This window comes from Toxotes jaculatrix, chromosome 8, assembly GCF_017976425.1.
Source record: "Toxotes jaculatrix isolate fToxJac2 chromosome 8, fToxJac2.pri, whole genome shotgun sequence".
Taxonomy (NCBI): domain Eukaryota; kingdom Metazoa; phylum Chordata; class Actinopteri; family Toxotidae; genus Toxotes; species Toxotes jaculatrix.
The window spans coordinates 20082551-20104123 of NC_054401.1; the positions used below are offsets into that span (position 1 = coordinate 20082551).

The 21573-nt window shown below is 44.9% G+C and overlaps 1 protein-coding gene across 2 annotated transcripts in view; it reads left to right on the forward strand.

Annotated features, from left to right (window-relative positions):
- Window positions 1-19860, forward strand: part of LOC121185738 (teashirt homolog 1-like) — a 36269-nt gene extending 16409 nt beyond the window's left edge. For both annotated transcript variants that reach the window (XM_041044120.1, XM_041044119.1), the window contains exon 3: window positions 15026-19860. In XM_041044120.1, coding sequence (XP_040900054.1) covers window positions 15026-18561 — 3536 coding nt within the window. In that variant the 3' untranslated portion in view covers window positions 18562-19860. The remainder of the gene's footprint in view (window positions 1-15025) is intronic.
- The last annotated feature ends 1713 nt before the right edge of the window (window positions 19861-21573 follow it).

Here is a 21573-nt window from a genome sequence, read left to right on the forward strand (position 1 = left end):
TAACAAATACATACAATTCTGATCCATCTTACAAACGTGCCTTCTTTGAAAACTGTGCTCTCTTGCTCACTGTTGCTCTCTAACACCAGATTAAAGTAAGTACATCTTTACTATTAACGGTCACTGCAGAATCCAGCCAGGTCCTTCAGATCACACAGCCTGAAGAGCAGCTGAAAAACTCTGGGTGAAATTCTCTGTTTAATAATTAAAAATCCAACTCGGGGCAGCATGAGGTGGTGAGCAGACAAGAGAGGGAGAGACTGAGGGGGGAAAAAGAGGGGGGAAAAAAGAAGAAGAAGAAGTGGGGGAGCCCTCCTGACAGTATAATGTTTCCTTGCTTTGTCTGCAGGGGTTAAAAGACGTGGTACATCATTAAGAAGAATATTCAGTGGCGGTGTCACTGAGGGGTGACCTTTCCAACAGGTCATGGATAGTTCACTCTTTAAACCCCCCAGTGCACTAAGTACTTCCCCGCCCCCCCTCCTCTGTACACAAAGACATAGGTATGAGTTCAGGGCTGGAGTTGTAGTCAGGCAGTGGCCATTTTGATACCTTTATTTTCCCCTTTTCTTGCTCAGCAAAGGATCCTCAGCAGAATAAGACTGCACACTTGAACATACGTGTCAGTGTGACTACACTACAACATTAGAGTTAATATGGAGATGAGGAATGAGAGACAGAGCTTTGAGATGCAGAAAAAAACTCTGCACTATCCTTGTAACATGATTACATTAACGAACGCCCTCTGTCTCTTCAGTCTCTTCCTCTCTCTTCTTTGTCTTCTCACCTCCTCACTCTATCCTCTCTGTGCATTTTGGCTGTCTGTGCGAGTGTGTGTGTGTCAGGGAGGTGGAGGACTGGGAAGACAGCCCCGTTTCATTTGTCTTCATAAGCCTCATTTATTTTTGCAGCCAGATGTGAGCTGACAGACATCACTCAGTGCCCCCCTCCCCCCTCCCCTTCTTTCTTCTATCAGCACCCAAGAACCCCCCCCAACAACCACCGCCACCACCACCAACTAGGAGGTCAGGCGAGCACCCTACCACCACCTCCTCCCCCTCCCACCATCAGCATTACAGAAGATGGATGTGTCTTTAAAGCAGAGATTGATTGTGGATATCAGAGTTATGGCGCCATTCATCACGGCTGATATTATTCAGACGAGCGGGATTGAACAAGGAGGTGGAACTCCTGAGCCCATGGGTGGGTTCGGGGGGGGGTTTGTAGTGGGGAGCAAGTTTAATAGATTGTAGATGAGCCTGTGTGCCACTTTGTGTGTGTGTGTCTGAATGAACGTGTGTTAATGCTCATGTACTTGGTTGTACCTTCATAAGTCGGCTTCACTTGGGAATTCTGGCATGTGCTGGCGCCTGGCTGTTTCTCGTCTTTATTCTCATCAGTGTGTTTGTGTGTGTGTGTGTGTGTGTGTGTGTGTGTAACTGTCTACATTGATCTCCAGTGATGTGATCCTCCTTCAGAGTCTGTTCTCATCGGACTCTGATTTACGGCTTCATTAGGATCCTTGTGCTACCACCCCTTCTTTTTGTCTCCCTCCTTTTGCCAGGTCACTCTTGGAGACACACACACTCACACACAGACAAGACACATTCTGTAGAAGGAAAGCTGCAACTAAAGGACTTTTCATCCCAACACTTTGTATAGTTTGTTTCTGTTCTGTTTGTCATCTTTATGAATAATCTCTTATTATTCATCAAGGCTTAGCACCTCATTGTGCCCTGAGAGTTGAAGTGCTGTGGCGGTTTTGGAGGTGCTTCCCTACCCCCAGGCAGCCCCACTCGGCTGAAAAGAGCCCTCATTGTGTGTGTCGTCTTTTATGGCGCTGTCTGAAAGAGAGGGATGCACTCCAGTCGGCATTCAAATGCACGTGGTAAAGCAGCCAGCAGAGCAGGACAAACACCACAGGTTGTAAACGCTTTGAAAAGGAGAGTGTGTATGTGAGTGTGTAAGGTGTGCATGAGGATATGTAAATGTTAATGTGAGCGTGAGTGTGTGAGTGTGTGCAGGCTCTTGACTGAAAGGTTTTCACTCTCTTTACCTACTTTTTCTCTCCTGATACAGTTCGCCACTTACTTTACTTCTTTTTTTCTGTCCACCTGTCTTCTGTAGTTGTCTGAAATGACTTTCTTCTTCCTCCACTAAGAAAAGAACCTCAAAGTTTTTGCTTCTTGTGTTTTTAAACCCCCCCACCACCACCACCACCACCATTATCAGGAGTCAAGTCATGCAGAAATGTAAAAAAATAAGAAGGTAATCACACTTTGTGCTGGTGCTTTTGTCGTCAGTCTGTGATGGAAATGGGTCTAAATATGAGATTAGAACCTGCCGGTGACTGATGCTATTAGGCAGATATGCCATAGACTTTACTATCTCCCATGAAGGATTAGCGCAAATTATACTGGGAGACAGGCTTGATTTCTCCTCTGCCTGGCTGGATGTGGGCATTTGAGGCACTCTAAGTTGACAGCGTCTGTCTCTGCTTAGTTCTCCGAGACAGGTTGTGTGACAGCTGATGCCAGGCGAGGGCTTAAAAAGTGTGTATGTGTGGGTGTCTATTTGTGTATTGGATGACGTTTGGTCTGTGTGTGTGTGTCATTGTGTGTGTGTGTGTGTGTGTGTGTGTGTGTGTGTGTGTGTGTGTGAGAGAGAGAGAGAGTAGGAGAGTTATAAACTGACAGGCGAGTGTGTTTGAATGTGATTGCGCGTCAGTGACGTTTTTTTTTTTTTCCAGAAAACAGGTTCTCTTTGAGTAGGGTGACAATTGGGAAAGGCTAATTTTAAGCTTGGTAGCTTCCTCTTTAATTCTACACGCTCTTATCTGGTGTTATTTTAAATAATTAAATTGTCTGTAAGACTGTCCAGGTGAAGCTGTTTTTGTAGCTATGAATAAGTAAGAAAGCTGGTCAGACATCTGACCGGGTGCTGGATTTCAACGTATAAATCCATTTGTTGGAACACAGATAAAAACAAAACCCAGATAACTGGACTTGCAAGTTTCTCTTCGTATCCAAACCCTCGCTTTGCTTCAGAGAGGTCCCTCATGACAGCAAGCTGATGGCATCCATCATGTAGTGCGTAATCTCAAATTGTTTGAACTATGATGTTGATATAAGTGGGGGAAGGTGGTCGAGTGGTTTGTTCACCTCTCAGGAATGTTTGAGGGAACATGCAAATGCTCCCTGTTTTAGCCCTGCTGTCTCCTCTCGGCCCACTGATTTAGGAGGGTGACATGTCCTTTAATGTTGGGTAGTAAACTGTAGGGGTGGATTTATAGGTTCAAGCCTTGTTTTTCCCCCACTGACTCAGTCCGCTGGCTCCTATGACGACAATACAAGCTCCACTCTTACTGAGTTTCAGGTGTTTTCAAGTAGCTTCAGCAGAGCTGTTGGTTTCTACCTCAGAACTTAGCCACATGTCACACTGAAGCTGAGCAGAGGAAGTTTCTCAGTACACTGGAAATTTGTTTGGATGTAAACTCACATGATCCAAACCAACTGCAGCCAGCTGTGGTCACTTTGGGTTAAACCTGCCATGAATCACAGGTCAAGGACAAGCTCAACCCCAGAACAAAGACCTTTTCCTGACCAGTGAAGCAAATTAACTTTCCTTGTGGCTTTTGTTGAGGGATCTTCTGTGGTTTGCTAGACTTGTGAAATGCAACCAAAGCAATTGCTGCATACAGCAAAACAACAATTTGACCTAAATCAAAACCAAAGCAAATGATATTTGCTGCACATTTAAAAACATTCGTATCCACTGGCAGCCCATATTTTGATTCAGCTTGTCCTTACCTCTCCCCTTCCTCAGATTTCTGCTCTGTCTTCCCACTCATCATCCTCCTCTCTGCTCTTTCCTCCTCCTTACTTAGTGAGGTATGATGCACCAGCGATGCTTCGCTATGTCAGCAGGTTTGTTACAGGTCAAAGTGTAGAGTGACTCTGATATTGGCTTCTAGCTGGATTTTGGCCAGGCAAGGCCATCCACCTCTGATATTATGTAGGCAGAATTTCTGCCTGACTACAGCAGGTGAATATGAACGTGTTAGAAATGTTTTTATTTCAGGTGGCTGACCAGAAAATGCACCTCAGTGAGGTGTGGGAGGATTTACTCACCGCCTCAAGTGTGTAAATCCTGCAGTGAAACCTGCATTCCCTGCCGTACAGAGCTGCTAAATCTAAAATAATGTCATTAGTTTGGCTTTCAGTGGCCTTTTAAAATTACGTGATGGTTGAAATGTTTTTTCAAAGCTTTTTCTAACCTCACAAGAATACATTTAGAGGGGAAAGACATAATAGGGAATTCTACTTTGCATGGTAAAAGTCATATCGGCACCAGTATCAGCATCTTAAAAGCCCATATCGGTCTCCTCTGCGCAGGATGCTCCAAATCAGTCTCATCCTCTCCTCGACACAGTTTGACTGATCAGTCCGAGGCCTAGTTTACTGCTGCCAGCATGGGACTCGATGTTCGTTTCTCTATTTATTTCCACGGCCCATGCGTTTTTCCCCATATAAAGACAGTCTATGTCTGAGCGTGTCACTGCGTGATGGATTGCATAGTCCTCTTCTCTCAGGAAGAGAAAGGGGGGATGGTGGAAAGAAGGAAGGAAAGAAGGAGGAAAAGAATGAGTGAGAGAGGGAGGAAGCGGAGTGGTGCGGTGCAGCAGTGAAGGACATGGCAGCTTAGCGCTGGCCAAAAAGACTGTGCTGAACACCTGCTCCTGTCTCCAACGCCCCTTCAACCTCCTCATTACCTGTCAATCTATCACAAGGCAGCCAGATCAAATGTCTGCAGCAGCCAGGACTCGCACAGGGAGGGAGTGAGGGAAGAGGGAGGGGGAGCAAGGAAAGAAAAAAGGGAAAGAGAGGGACAGATTGCATGTCTGGGAGAGCAGAAAATGAAGGGGAAGTAAATGGAGCAGCTGCGTGTGCATATCGAAGATCTGTTGATAATTTGGAGTAAACTTTGTTCAGAGTGCAATTATTTAAAACTTCTGGAGGTAGTTTGTCATGTTGCTAAATTTAGAATACATGGAATATAGCCTGCATGCCCGTCGGGCATGGTTTTATGTAAATGTGTTTTATTATCATCAGTGGAAAGTTAAAAGGTTATGGAAAAGTCATCAGATATTAATTTTTGAAGTAAATTAAAAAGAATGTCACGTAGTGGAACTTTCAGGTACAGATTATTATTTAAAATCTAAAATTCAAAATTTACCGCACTGATCATCAGAAACCAATAATATTTTCTCATGTATCAGAAACAGCAGTTTTGTGTTCATTTTTTTTTCTTAGTGAATGCTTTCCCCTGCTCCGCAAGGTAGTGTTTAGACCCACCCTGCAGCTCTGTCTGGCCTTTGATTGGCGCCTCTGTGTAAAAGAGGTGAATCTATGACAGACAAGCTCCTCTGTAGGGAGGTGGGGCCTGCGGTTTCCAATTACAGCGACAGTGCTACCAATGTGTGTCCGTGAGCGTGTTTTATACGCGTCGAAGTGTACACAAGTGTTTGTGTGTATGCGGACGTGCATTTTTTATTGTTTTTGAGTGTTCATGCACATACACAGGTTTATATTGTGTGCAGCAGTGTATGAATTGGGTGTATATAAGTGTGTGTGTGTGTTGATACATGAGAGTGTTCATTTGTACACTCAACACTTAACGTGTGTGTGTGTGCTTTAAAAGGCAGATGAATTTGAGCTCATCAAGGTGCATTAGTGCACACATGACCAGTCCCGGCCCTCTATTTCTGATCCCTTTCACTCCCTAGTCTCCTCTGTTTCTCTCTCTCTCTCTCTCTCTCTCTCTCTCTCTCTCTCTCTCTCTCTCTCTCTGTCTTTCTCTGTGTTTCTCAAGCTCTCTTGCCCCTCTCTCTCCTTTAGTGTGTGAGCTGTGGTGATTTACGGTAATTATCCATAGTTGGGTCATCTATCAGGCTGGCCGTTGCTAGGAGATGGAAGCAGCTGGTGCTGGTTGTTGTCTTGTCGGAGACAGTGCATGTGAGTGTGTGTGCGTTTGTACATACTTGTGTATGTTTGTGTGTGTTTGCTGGGATTTAGGTGAGGGTGCTTGCATGTATTTATTGGCAAAGTGTGCGTGTGTGTTCAGGTGAAGCGAAGTGGGGATTTAAAAGCGCAGGTGGTGTAGAAGAAAGAAGGAAGCAAAGGAGTCGATGGATGGAAGGGAAAGGATTAAGGGAAGGAGGGAGACTTGGGTGAGGGTGGGGTCAGAGGTTGAAAAAGGCCAGGTGGAATTTGAGTTGGTGTGTATTTGGAAGGGGTGGGCAGCTTAAAAGGCACAGGTGTGTGTGTGATAGACAGGGGAGCTGTATGATAAATTTATCCAGGCAGATGGAAGTTGGAAGAAGTTGGGCCTTGGGGAGTAGTTTTAGTGGCTGTGAAAATTGCAAGATTGAGTGTGTGTGTATGTGTGGAGGGAGGGTGGGGGTGGTTGTGTGTGTGTTTGTGTGTTTGTGTGTGTGTGTGTGTGTCTTTGGGGGTGTGGGGGTCTATTTTCTATTGGCAGGTGATGGTTCCACTATTTCTCTTCATTTTGCCGTTGTAATCCACCGTAACCCATTGTGTTGATGCCGTTTCAGGTTTCGTGATTTACGCACGCCATTCATGTTCTCGCAGACATAAATGCACCGACCCCCCACAGGCACACACACAATACCACACAAACGCACACACATTGAAAGGTCAACTGTAAACATTATAGCCTTAACACTGCGTCAGTGAACATATGAGAGGGAGTTTTCAAAGAAAGTGCAGGTGATTATAATCAACGGTAACTTGGATCTTTTTAGCTTAGGGAGATTACTGAAAACTTTTAATTGCCAATGTGATCTAAATGATCTGAGAGGACATTATAATAGTATAGTATACAAGAAGTCATGGTAATTATTATGTTAACATGGAAAGTAGTGTAAACTTAAAAATAACTAACATTACAAGCAATAAATTATTAAGAATTCACTATCAGTTTTTTGGCCAAAACTGATAATAATTATATCAAACATCAAACTCACAATTCACAAACTAATTAGAAATATAGTGGAAAAAAATACACACCTTGACTGTTTAGGCTGTGAACAGTGTGAAAAACCTGCTGATGAAAATGTCTACTTCACATTTTTGCATCCCAGTAGTTCCACTGAAGTTTATTTGTTTAACCTGTTGGCAGATCTGTTACAGGGAGCTGGATATAAGCCACACATCCATACGAGCCGCAGTAACTGTAAATACAGCCTCCACTCTCGGCTCTCCATACCGGCCTAATTAGTGCCAGTTAGCATTTGTCATTGCATTTAGGGGTGAAGATTAGGAACACCTCTCAATTAATCTGCAATCAGCCTGTTTGTTAATTAGCTAACCTGTTCTAAGTGGCCTTCAGGGCTCTTGTGTAATTAGCTAAGCTGCTGAGAAGCAGGCCTGTGTATTGACATTGACCTAAAGCGTACACACACAATACACACACACGCACACACACACACACAAGTGCATATATACTGTAAGACATGCAGTTTTCTAGACGTCTCGAGTCATGGTCAAGAGGGACAAGAGCCTCTGTCTGCCAATAAGTTATACACAAACACACCTTCTTCACTGTGTGTGTGTTCTAGAAAAACAAATGCTGACACACAAACGCAAACACAGACATTTCCTTACACACTTTATTAGTAGTCGAAAGCGTGTCATGCTCATCCAAATATACATATTTGCACATCGTCATGCTCGCAGCGATACACTTACACTGATTATTCCTCTCTTCACTTTACAGCAAACCTGCATTCCTCAAAAGCATTCACAGAAAAGGCGGCAGGGAAAAAAAATACATACTGTACTCCCCATGCACATACACTCTTTTGAACATTTCATCCTTTTCAAGTGCAACAACATCACCACCAAAATGAACAGCTTCTCCATTGCTGTGTTGAAGCACTTTTTTTTCCCTTGCTCACTTCAAAGCCATTTGTTTACTCTGCTGCCTCCTGACATTGTCTGTGGTAATTAAAGGAGCGCACTGAAATTTATGGTTTAATTATACAGGCCTTGTTATGCAGAGAAGACCAGGATGGGCTGATATGCTCAATAAAAATAAATAAATTCCATACGGGTTTATTGAACCCGCGTTTGCATGGAGGGTACAATCGTTCCAGCCACTCAGGTGTGTGCATGTGTTATTGTGTTTATGTGTTCATGCGTATGCATATGTGTGTTTGTTTATTTATGTATTGCCTCGCAGGACAGCAGCAGCAGCTCAGTGCGCAGTGTGAGTGGGTGAGAATGAAATTTAAAAAAAAAAAAAAAAAGCCAGATGCATTGCAATCGATCGGTGCTGGTTCACTGTATTGATCCCCCAGCATGTTAAAGCTGCTGTACTCCATGAAGAACACTCAGTCAGTCAGTGTGGGTTCACCCCCCCCTTTCCCATCCCCTGCCCCTTCCACCCCTTCAACAACTAACACACGGCTGGATATACTGTAAATGTCTCCCGATGTTGTTACTGCATGCATGTGTAAAAAGCAGAGACGATAGTGCTTACAGCCCTGGCTTGCATTTAACCGAGAGAGAGAGTCTGGGTGTGCGTGTGAGTGTGTGTGTGTGTGTGTGTTTGGTCTGTGCATGCACGGTAATGGAGAGTGATCTTGGCTGTGGCCCACAAGCTGCTTCTCTGAACTGATCTTTGAGTTGGGTATAAAAAGCGCTCGCTCTATAAATAAAACAGCAGCACCTTTCACACTCACTCTCTCTCACTTACACTCGCACACACACAAACTCACGCACACACTCAAACGTGGCCACATACCTCTTGGATCTTATACCCACATAGGCCTCCCATCAATCCATATATCATTCTGTAGAGGTCAGACAGAAGGATGTCTGTGGGACATATTGACATATTTACATGAGAGCATGACCTGTTTCAGTTTAGCTCTGGCTACCTGTCCGACCTCTGACCCCACCTTGCTTTACAGAACAATAATCTTGTCAGATGAATCTATAGCGCAACACATTTAGGTATTTAGCTGATGCTAGTAACTTGTGGTGTGAGCAAGTAGCTGATCAATATGTTCCCCAAAACGTTGCTAAAACAGCATTGGCAGATATGAACCTTGAACCTGAACCTGTTTAGTGAGAGAACAGTCTCTCAAAGGCCAAGAAGATTTTCTCCCATCTTTATCTGGCCGGGAGTTGTAAAGATATGGACCTTGGAAGTTTTGGACAAACTGACTGCGAGACAGTCCGACATTGCCATTCTTATGCCCTGCTGTTAGCAAGGCAAAACACACTAACAAACTGCTCTCTAGAAGATCAGCACTGTGACTTTACATAATGCCTCTGGCCTACTGTAACTCAACATGACTTAAAGTGTTTTCATGGAGCCACCAGCGCCAACGATCACCGGGAAGGCTGGTGGTTGACTCACTGAATATCTGCCAATAATAAAGAATTTCAACAGTAATCCTGTTTGCACAGCACTTATTCACATTCACACCACCTTCTACGTCAGTCCATTATGTAGTTATGTGTCTGAAGAACAACATGTCCCATCCGCTGCTGTCTGCTGAGCTCAACTCAGGCTAGAAGTGTTTTGAAATGGGGTGGAGAGGGGGGTGAGAGATAAATTGGTACAGCGAGCTGGAATGCTGCAGCAGTTATTTAAGGCCCTGTAGGTGCTGCCTAGGCCATATGCTTCCATTATTCCGCTTGGGAGGGGCCCATGTGGGCGTGTGAGCAAGACTGGAGAGAGGAGGAGGAGGAGGGTGGGAGAAAAACAGAAAGAGGGGGTGACGGAAGGGAGTGAAAGGAGAAAGGTAGCTGAGGAATTATTTTAAGGAGAGCCCCCTCTATCAAGCGCAGGAGGAATTTTAAGAACGGAATACCGGGAGAAGCCTGAGATGAGATGAGAACGAATTAGCTTCTAAAGTAAATGATCGCCTTCACCCTCAATATCCGGCTCTTTCACCGTCGTCTTTGCATAATTCATCTCGTCAAATTTTGAGGTGTGACAGAGTATAATTCATGAACTCCTGAACTTTTCAGGTTGATAGCTTCTCTTAGGTTAGGGCTTCTCAATCATTTTCATATCACGGGGCTGCATTTCATTAGATTCTGTGCGACACACCTCCTCACGGATATTTGTTTTGTTGCGGGTTGATTTCTCCAAAAAAAAAAAAAAAAAAAAAAAATCCACTTCTTAAATGTTTGTAGCAGTGAGAATCAAATGTGTTCAGGATAATATCAAGTAACTGGTGAAAATGAACTCCCCACACCTCAGACCGTGGATCCCTAAACCTCATTTTGTCATCTGTAAGGGATTGAGTTTTTGAAAAATCTTTTCTCCTGCAGATAGCTTAATATTTATCCGTTAAGAAAACAAGGCCCACATACAGCTTTGTTGTTAGCTTCATATCTCTTTCTCTCTTTTGTTTCTCCTCCTCTCTCTATTCTTCTCTCTATCTGTACAGTCTCTTGTCAAACTGAGGCCTGTGTTCCTGATCAGGGCATTGCTCTCATGTTAGCCGCTTCACGGGAAGCACATCCCAGCATTCCCTCTGACACGCCGGCAGCAGCATTACCATAATTGGCTTTTCTACATGACGGGACAGAGGAAATAATAATGTCATTTTATTTACAGCCCTCTTGTCCCGGTCCGAGAGCTATCACCCCCCCTCCTCCCTCCTCCTCCCTACTCCATCCTCCATCTTCACCACCACACTCTTTCTCCTCTCTTGCACATTCAGTGACATACACCCCTCCTCCTCCCCCTCCTCTTCTATCTCATCTCCCTCTCTCCCCTTCTCCCTGTGCAGGGCGCGAGTCTCGTTCTGCCACAGCGTGTAGGTCAAGCGATGGCTTTTTGATCAGCTCCTGTCCAAAGCCATCAGGGTTGAGAGGCACGTAATGGAGAGCAGGGTGACAAACAGAATCTGGGGAAGGAATAAGACTGCCAGTTTCCTATTAGGGGCTGGCCTAAACGGCCTCTGCCACCCCCCACCCACCACCTACCCCCACCACCATTCTCTGCTGCGAACCCACTCCTGCACTGCCTAAATCACATGAGTGAAGGGGCCTGTGATTGGACATTAGTGCCGCAAATGACTGCCGTGATTGCCCCCTCTTCCCAAACTCACATCAAATAAATAAAGAAATGTGTGTAAATAAATAGAAGGAGGGGTGTTGGAGAAATGGGGCTGGTGGTGGAGGTGTTGGTGAGGGGAGGCTGACTGGTTTCATCCCCTTCTTTTTCCTCTCTCTCTTTCTGTCTCTCTCTCATTTCATCGCCTTTCTGCCTTTCTTATCTGGTTTGTTTGGCTTTGACAGCGGCCAAATGGTGAAGCTCCGCGAGCCTGACAGAGAGTTTTATTGATTTAACAACCAGCAGACTCTCAGCAAAGAAAAGGGAGAAGGCAAAAAAAATGGGCAGGGCAGAGAAAGATAGCAAAGTTTTGAAAAGGAGTGATATGTTTCTGCTCTCCTCCTTGCCAAAATGCTGACGTGTCTGCTTGTTGTATTTCATTTGGTATCATTTACAAAAATCAAGTCACACACAAAGTCAAATCCATGTGTGAGGGAGAATGTTTTAGGGATGATCTGTACTTAGGTCGATCATGTTGTCCCATTGTGAGGCCCAGTGTCGTGCTGAGGCAGGATACAGGGCGTTCACCACAGTCTTTTCATCAGAAAAATATCATATCAAACTGCCTGTCTGTTCTGCACAACAGGACTGCACCCACTCAGCTCTAGTCTGGTCTCTGAGAATTAGTGTTAAATGTGCAAACCTGGTCACAGATTGTAAATGCAAAATCTGTAATGAACTGTTGTATTCTTTAATCTTTATGTATTAGGTAGGAATCAGAATCAAGGGTGCTTCATTGGTACTTTATTTCAGATAGTCCTCCATCAACTCTCATTTAAGTAAGAATAACAATAAATGAGATAGATGAGAACAAAACACATAGCTCTTTTAAAGCTCTTACATCTAATCAAATAAGGGTCTGTCACCCAAAGTATATTTGGTAGTCTGAGACATGAAAACCTTTGATAGCACAAGCTTTACAGCACCATAGGTGTATGTGTCAATTCGATTTGCATTATGAATTTTTTAAAGAACTCTTCATAACATCCAAAGGGGCTACTACAAACCCTTTTTAGCACTTGACATGCTTTATGTTCCTTTTTATTAATGGTGTATGAACCGCATGTGTAGGTATTGGGAGATCAGTGATACACTGGAATGCTAATTCAAGCTTCCTTGCTGTGTGTCGTTGGTGATCCGGCGTGGCTGGTGGCGGGCTTGATCGCTGCAGCTTCTGACAATGAGTCTGCAGTGCTATCCTGGCCACGCTGCCGCCTGTCTCCTTGATGGCGGCACGTCCCCGAGCAAAAGTGACAGGCGCTTTGGCGCCCGTGCAGATGGCCCTGCTCACAGCCATCACCCACTCGGCAAACCAAACCGCCAGGGACGGCACGCCAGCCCTACCCCTTCCCAAGCCTGCCCCTTGCTGCTGGTGTTGCTCCGCATATGTGCGTCCAGGGCAAGAGAAGGAGCTTAATCTGGTCACCAGTCAGAATCACACATCATCAAGTTGCAGTGATTGAACAGATAGTGTTGATGTGTATTTTTCCTTCCTCATGCTCCAGATTTCAGCATCGTGTCAGAATAAATGCAGCATCTCAAAGCAGATGGAGAGATAATTTATTTCAGACTAATGTTAGCCATGTTTCATTACTAACATTGTACATTTATGGTTTGCGAAACCGTCCAGTTGCTGCCTGTGATTTTTACAGATGTCTGTCTCTGCCAGTCTTTTGTCTGTGTGCTTTTGATATCTCCCTCTTTGTTGTTTCCATGACAACATGGCAGGACAGGCATTGATTGACAGGGATCGTCAAAGGGTTCCCTGGCGACCTGCTCATCGTTCGAAGCCCCTCCCTGCTGCAGTCTGTGTTTTGTCACTCACCCAGGGATATTTCTGATCTGCTGCTTCTCATTCCTGCTGTCTGTGTGTGTGTATGTGTGTGAGTGTGTATGTATTAAGCACTGCCAACTATTGGGGTTTAGCTATTTTTTGGCTGCAGCCGACATGAGTGACTCACATAGGTAATTCCTACTGTATGTTTGCACTGTTCGTGTGTGCTTGTGAAGAATGGGTAGCCGTTCTGCAGGATGCTTTGTATATTAAATGGCTGATATGTATTGATAACCTCCTGTTCTGGAAGCGGGTTAGCGAGAGGGAAGGCACTGTAAGAGAAGACACTCTGCAGATGTGTTGTAGAGAGTACAGCACATAATGCTAATCTGCTGTGTTAGGGATTTTCAGGAGTTTTAGAAACTGTCTCGGTCTCAGTCTGTCAGTGGGATTGAAGCGCAGCCAGGTTCTCCTGTAGTGCTCTCATTTCACTGAAATCCTGTCAGGCGTTAGGGGAGTATGTTGCTCATTTGGAGAAGGGTGTATCAGTAGCACACAGCAAACTCAGACTTATAGGCAATATTATGGTCGGTGGGTTCAGCTTTGCGCTGTAAGAGCAAACATGTATGAGCAGAGCAGAGTGCGTAAAGTACACACATAGGCATGGGAAGGTGAGCGTGCGGGCAAACACGCATTTGCAAACAGGCAGTTACTGAGGCACACGCATGCACACGCATGCACATCATCGCACAGTCACAGTCGATGGTGCAGCTGCTCACCTCCCCCACCTCCTCCACCCATCTCCTCTCAGGCAGCAGTAAATGGTGCCAGTGTATATATATCAGGTATTATGTCCACTTAGATTATGATATGACAGGTTAGCGTGCCGTTTGAAGCTGACAGCACATCTGTTTCATCAGGAGAGACTGATACTGGCATCTAGGACACACATCTCACCATACAGGAAGGAGATAAAGGAAGAAGCTAGGGGGCCGTCTTTCCTGTCTCCCTGCCTCCCTCACCCTCTCTCTCTCTTTCTCTCCCTCCTTTCTGCCTTTTCTCTTACGGCCCTTCTCCCCACCCACCAAACCCACCACCTCCTGCTCACTTTTTCTTTCTCCCCCACATTTTCTTTTCACTCACTTGTTCAACCACCTCCTGTCTCTCCTACTTACTGATGCTTGCTGTGTCCTCCCTAGCATGAATACACACACAGTGTAGCCTTCTATCTCCTATATGCCTTTATATATTTTACCAGTAAACCTGTTACATCACAGCTTTCTTTAGTTGCCTTTCCACACACCTCAATCTTTGATCATGTGTTCACTTTCTTCTGTCTCTGTGTTAAGCATTGTGCTTGCCATTTTGGATCACAGAACAGCAGTAGATTTTGCAAGTGCATAAACTGTCTGCCCAAGAGTCCTTCCTCCAGCAATCACTGTGGTATTCTCAGTCCACGTACCATTGTTTTACCAGTTCCTGCTTATTAGCTCAAATGAAAATTACCTTCCGCTCATCAGAGTGGGTTAGGAAAAGCTGTGATATCTCCAGATTAGTGTTTTGTCCCCCCACCCCACCCCACGATCAGTTACATAACCTGAACATGTGAGGAGCTGAACTTCATGGACTGGATGAGTGAGAGGCAATAAAGCTTGGGGAAGAGAGAAAGAAAGAGAAAGGGGGAGTTGAACATGTAAGCATACAGCTGGCTAACAAGGCCAAACAGCCAGTCATTTCCTGGGGAACATGAGGCATGTGTGGAGGAATAGGGAGTTGGGAAGGAAAAGGACAACTGTCAGAAGCTCAGTGATTTATTTTTCCCTTGGAGGCTTTTTTCACCACTGGCTTTCAGAGCCACATGTGTGTAAAATACACACTAACTCATGCATGCCTGCATACAGACACACACACACACACACACACACACTGGATGAGAATAAAAGCTTACATTTCCTATCATTGAGTATTCATTCCATGTTATTTTGACAGTGGTCCTGTTAGTGTGCTGTAAATCTTTAATTTCACTGAGCTGACCTCTTTTTTCTCTTTTCTTTTCTCCCCTTTTTTGTCTTCTTTCTGTCTGTGCTCCAGCGTACATGCCCGAGGATGAGCTTAAGGCATCCCCTCACGATGAGGAAGAGCACCTTCAGGATGATGGCCTGTCATTAGATGGCCAGGACAATGAGTTCCTGTGCAATGAGGAAGAGGAGGATGTCGATGGAGCCCAGCCACCTAGCTACAGAGACTCTCCACTTAGCAATGGCACTAACCCTGATGCCGGATATGGGTCTCCACTCAGTGATGCTAGCGACCGACTTACGGACTTCAAGAGCACCTCTTCCACGGACGGTCAGGAGAGGGAAGGCACAGCTTTGCCCTTCCGCAACAACAACGGCCTCTCTTTCCAGGATAGCCTGGCACAGATGAAAGCCGTCTATGCAAACCTCATCTCAGATGCCTCTTGGTCCAGCATCACAATGGACATCATGAAATCTAAGCCTGCTGCGGCAGGCAGTGTCAACAGTGCCCTCACCACTCCAGAGCCTGCCTCTACCACCTCTGTCTCCACAACTACAACCATAAACAAGAGCAGTGGGGTCAACATGGCTAGCAGTCATCACAATGGCAGGAGCTCCAGCACCACTGTCAACCACACAGGCAGCGCAAGTGGCAATACTAATGGCACAGCAGCTAGCTCTGTTGGCAGCCACAGTGCAACCAGCAGCAGTGGGAGCAGCAGCGGTGGGGCTAGTAATGGTAGTGGTGTAGCCTATGACTGGCACCAGGCAGCACTTGCCAAAACTCTTCAGCAGACCCCTTACCACCTTTTACCAGAGCCCAGCCTCTTCAGCACAGTACAGCTCTACCGGCAGAACAACAAGCTGTATGGCTCTGTTTTCACTGGTGCAAGCAAGTTTCGCTGCAAAGACTGCAGCGCGGCCTACGACACACTGGTGGGTTTGACAGTCCACATGAATGAGACGGGCCATTATCGGGATGACAACAAGGACAAAGAGGAGGATCAGGGAAAGCGCTGGTCCAAACCACGCAAGCGCTCCCTGATGGAGATGGAGGGGAAAGAGGATGCCCAGAAGGTGCTGAAGTGCATGTACTGTGGCCACTCATTCGAGTCTCTGCAAGATCTCAGCGTTCATATGATCAAGACCAAGCATTACCAGAAAGTGCCTCTCAAAGAACCAGTGCCAGCCTTGGCCACTAAACTGGTGCCCACTTCAGCTAAAAAACGAGCTATACAAGATGCTATAGTCTCCCCATGCTCCCCAGACTCTCTCCATGCCGGTAGTGGTGGTGGCAGTGTATCTCTTGGGGATGTTGGGAAAGATACAAAAGCCGTACCAAACCCCTATGTTACACCAAACAACCGCTATGGCTACCAGAATGGTGCCAGCTACACGTGGCAGTTTGAAGCTCGTAAAGCCCAGATCCTCAAATGCATGGAGTGTGGGAGTTCTCATGATACACTACAACAGCTGACTGCCCACATGATGGTTACAGGTCACTTTTTGAAGGTCACAAATTCTGCATCCAAGAAGGGCAAACAGCTGGTCTTTGATCCAGTGGTGGAAGAGAAGATTCAGTCTATCCCACTGCCACCAACCACCACCAGACTCCCTGTTCCCAGCAGTGTTAAGTCCCAGCCTGTGTCCCCTGCTCTCTCCTCATGCTCAGAGGAAAAGAGGGAAGGAGGTGATGATGAAAAGGTTGAGGGTGGTGAGTCAGTGGAGAAAAAAATTAAGGAGGAAAAAGATGACTCAGGTGAGAAATCTGAGACTGACGGCACATCCTATAAATATCTTAGAGAAGAAGATCTTGAGGAGACACCCAAAGAGGGTTTAGATATTCTTAAATCCCTTGAGAACACTGTATCCAGTGCCATCAGCAAGGCCCAGACAGGCACACCCACATGGGGTGGCTATCCTAGCATTCATGCAGCCTACCAGCTGCAGGGTGCCATGAAAAGCTCCACTACTGTTCTGCCTCCAACTGTCCAGAGTGTCCAGATGCAGCCAGTGTTTAACAGTGGGCTACGAGGCCTGGTGAGTGATGCCAACTCAGTCATCCACTCACCTCGGAGTCCTTCTTCCCCTACCCCCCTCAGGAGCAATGTCACTGCCATGGAAGAGCTTGTGGAGAAAGTGACAGGGAAAGCTGCCACTGTGAAGAAGGAAAAGGAGGAGAAGATGGTTAGCCTGGAACGATGCCGGCCCCCATCATTAGTAAAATCCCCCTCTCCTGCACTGAGAGAGCAGCGAGAGCAATTAGTATCTCCAAATGACCTTTCTGCAGGTAAACCGTCTGGTATGAGAAGTAGCAGCCCAGGCAGTGTAGATTCAGAGCTCATCTGCAAGAAGGAGCCCAAAGAGAGCCTAGTAGATGGCCACAACAACCATTCAAAGAACGGCTCCGAGGCGTGTCAGTCCCCAGTAACTAACGGCAACAGTCTTGGCATCATCACTGATCACTCACCTGAAATTCCTTTCATCAACCCTCTCAGCGCACTCCAGTCAATCATGAACACGCACCTGGGTAAGGCCTCCAAACCAGTAAGCCCAGCAGCAGACCCACTATCTATGCTTTACAAAATCAGCAACAGCATGATGGATAAGCCAGCTTTCAACCCAACTCCTCAGGGCAAGCCAGCTGAGCCCATCAACCACTATCAATTGTATGAAAACAGTGACCAGCCTATAGACCTGAGTAAAAATAAGTCCTCCTCGAACAGCAACAATAACAATAACAATAGCAGCAGTGTGCTCTTGACCAACAATAGTGTAAATGGTAACAAACCCCTCATTTCCCTCCCTGACTCAGTCTCCTCTCCCCTGAGAGAGAATGCTCTAATGGACATTTCTGATATGGTAAAGAACCTCACTGGCAGACTGACGCCCAAATCCTCAACTCCTTCATCCATTTCAGAGAAGTCGGATGCTGATGGCAGTGCATTCGAGGACGCCCTAGAGGATCTCTCCCCAGTGCAGAAGAGGAAAGGGAGGCAGTCCAACTGGAATCCCCAGCACCTCCTCATCCTCCAGGCACAGTTCGCCTCCAGCCTGAGGGAGACCCCGGAGGGCCGCTACGCCATGACTGACCTGGGTCCTCAGGAAAGGGTCCATATCTGTAAGTTCACAGGCCTCTCCATGACCACCATATCCCACTGGCTGGCTAATGTCAAGTACCAGCTGAGACGGACTGGGGGCACCAAGTTTCTCAAGAACATGGACTCGTGCCAGCCTGTGTTCCTCTGTGGTGACTGTGCCTCCCAGTTCAGGACTCCCTCCTCCTACATCAGCCACCTGGAGTCTCACCTGGGCTTCAGCTTGAAGGACCTGTCCAAACTGTCAGCTGAGCACCTACGGGAGCAGCAGGCTGCCTCAAAGGTGATCACAGACAAAATGACATTCGGCAGCCCCCTGTCAGCCTTGACCACGCCAGAGGACGACACAGGCTCTGTGTACCAGTGCAGACTTTGCAATCGGACATTCGTCAGCAAACACGCAGTCAAACTGCACCTCAGCAAGACCCACGGCAAGTCTCCAGAGGACCACCTGGTGTTTGTCACTGCTTTGGAGAAACTGGAGAAGCTAGAGAAGATGGAGAAGGTTTAAGTGGAGTCTGAAGCTGAGGATAGAGACTGACAGCTGTGGAACTGACTAGAATTTCATTGCACTAAAATGACATTGTTCACAGTTACTGCACTGGGCCGAACTGAGCCGCCAGAAAAAAATCAGTCTTATTGTTTTTTGTTGTGATAACTGCCTGACTGGACCATGTCTTTTCATGTTGATTTGTTTTTGTTTTGCCAAGCTTTTTTACACTTATTTTGTAATATATTTATATGCTATTTGTCTGATCTGTGCATGTATTTTAGTGAATCAAGGTTAAACACAAGATTTTAATCTTTTCATGGCAAAAATACAACTACTGCTTCAATGGTAAAAGTGTTGAGTGGGAAGAATTGGTGGAAGAGAAAACTGTATAATACTTGATATGAAGAAGGTGAAAATTAAATGTATACACCAAAAGAATGAAAGAATACCCTGAAAGACTGAAGTAGCACCTTAGACAGCTGAATTTTGAATTTGTAAAGAGAACATGTTTTGAAATATCTTGCATTTGTCAAAATCAGATTGATTTTAAAAGATCAAGGATTATCATTTCCCCCCCTTCTCGTTTTTGGGTTCCTGTCACTGCAATGTTTCTGATGATGAATGGCCTGCTCACAAATCTGTCAGTGTATTAGAAAAAAGATCACGTGAACATTTGGAAAAACTGAAATGCTGCTTTTGGTTACGAGTCAATCAGTGAAAATGAATGGCCGTCAGTATGCAAGTTTGCTCAAAAAACTTTTCCTTGTTGTGAAGTATCACCTTATAGCAATTTTCCAGTTGTATGGTTTGTTACAACTTTCTCTTTCTAAATTGTGTCGCTTTATTCAACTGTAAAGAGAAAAGTCTGTTACATGTAAATGATTACCAGTGAAATGTCAGTACTCCATAAGACATATCTTACCATTTGAAACAGCTCAACATTCTTTGTATCTTAAGGTGTGTGCATTCTCTAACTTTTATATTGTCATTTTATATACAAAAATGATAAAAAAAAATAAAAACAGATGGTGTATATAGATATATGCTGTAGAGCTACAAAATGTCCTTTTTTAAAAGAAAATACAAATTTAGCTTCTTTGGCTTGGTTTACAGAAATGATTTTAATTATACTTGCATCCAATTTGATGCATGAAATGGTGTGGAAAATAAATAAGCGATGCACAATGACTATACATTTCAATGTTTTATCGACAATATTGTAAAAAAAAAAAACAAAAAAAACTTTTTAGCACCGATTAGTTTGTTTCATTTCTTTCTCAATTGTAAAATAAACCCCAAAGCAGTTGTTAACAGTCATACATTTGTGGTTGTCTGTTCATTTGTAATGGTGATGCACCAAACTCAATGTGTATAAAATTTAAAGCAGTCACACCCAAATCGAATCCTCACCCAGTGTAATAGGATTTCTTTTTTTTTTTTCTTTGGCTACACTCAATGTTGCAGAGGTGAGATTTAAAAATTCCTTGTTTCACTGTTTGTACTTATTTTGCAACAGGCCTGCTTTTATGTTTGCACAATTTTTTAGAGAAAAAGAAAAGTCACTGGTGTCATACTTATAACTGATGACTGAGCCACATCATACCGCCTATGATTATTATAATGATGAAGATGACGGGGATGATAAGCCTGTAAGGGTGCCTATTGTACTGTAAGAAACCCATGCTAGGCTTGTGACTGGCCTTCGGAGGGCCTGTTCTGAAAGAATCAGTGTTATATTAATGATAGCAGTGTACTTTTGCCTGTCTTCTTGGAACAAAATCAGATGGGTGTCTGTTCTGCTTGATATAGCCTCCTGACTGGCCACACTGAACCAACCAATAATTAACACAACTATTCAGATGATACACGAGCAGCAAGCTGTCCTTTCCTCTGATCAACTGCAATACTGCTAACTAGAAAATACACTGCATATCTCTGCACTGTGCATTTAAAAAATGACATTGATTTTTGTGATGGGGATGCTATAATTAAGGGATATAATTTGGTAAAAGTGGAGGCTATAATCAAAACTGAATTATAACTTCAATTTGATATTTCAGAGACTGCTCATAAGTTGGTGGCCATAAATTGGTTGCTTCCTTCATCAAAACCATAGTCTAAAACACATGTGTACAGTAAATGCTAGATTATTAACATACCTATCTCTATTTTCGCATTTGCTCAGATAAAAGAACGTCTGTGCAGGATGAAGTGTCACTTCAGCATTGTCACTGTGTATAAGTTTATTGGCTGAACTGCTTTGATTTCCACAGCCAGCGTGTGATTGTGTAAGCTCAGTCAGAAATGATGCAGTCTGTTGTAGAAAACCATTGGCATTCTTTTTCCACTTCATTGACTGTGTTTCCATCTCCTCTAAATGAATGTTTGCATAGTTGCTTGCAGAGCATGACAGACGATTTCTGCACCTTTTTAACAAACCAAACAACTTCTTAATCATCAGACTGGCTGCTTTTGTTGGACTTTAGTTGCAGCTTTATCTCGCCACTTTTGCCTTTTCTGACTGTTTTGTGTGCTGTTGTATTTTCTCTTGTTTCAGGTCTGATTTCACGTAATGTACTGGCTACCACAGCTTTAACATTCAGCTGAAGCCAGAGCTGAATGTGATTCATTATCTAAAATGACCTCTGGATGACCCCCAGCCAAAGGTAAGCAGCAAGTTGTGGGATTTTCTTCCTCAGGCAGCCCCGCAGGTAAAGCGTCTGCATCAGGAATTTGATCTCTCATCTTGCCCTCATGTCTCAAGTTTCTGATTGAGTACTTACAGAACCAGCCTTTGTATGGATGAAACCATGCTGCAGTGTTATGACTTCCATTCCTCACACTCACAACATGTCTCGTGTTGGCTGAGTCAGTCACACACACTCACTCTCCCAGCTATATTAGCATGAGTGTCTTTGTGCAATTACACACCTCCTCGATCTGGCTGCACCTCGCTGTGTTGATACATGGATTCAGTGACAAAGGAAACACAGGCAGAGGGCAGATTAGCCCGGCTGAAGATGCAGCTTC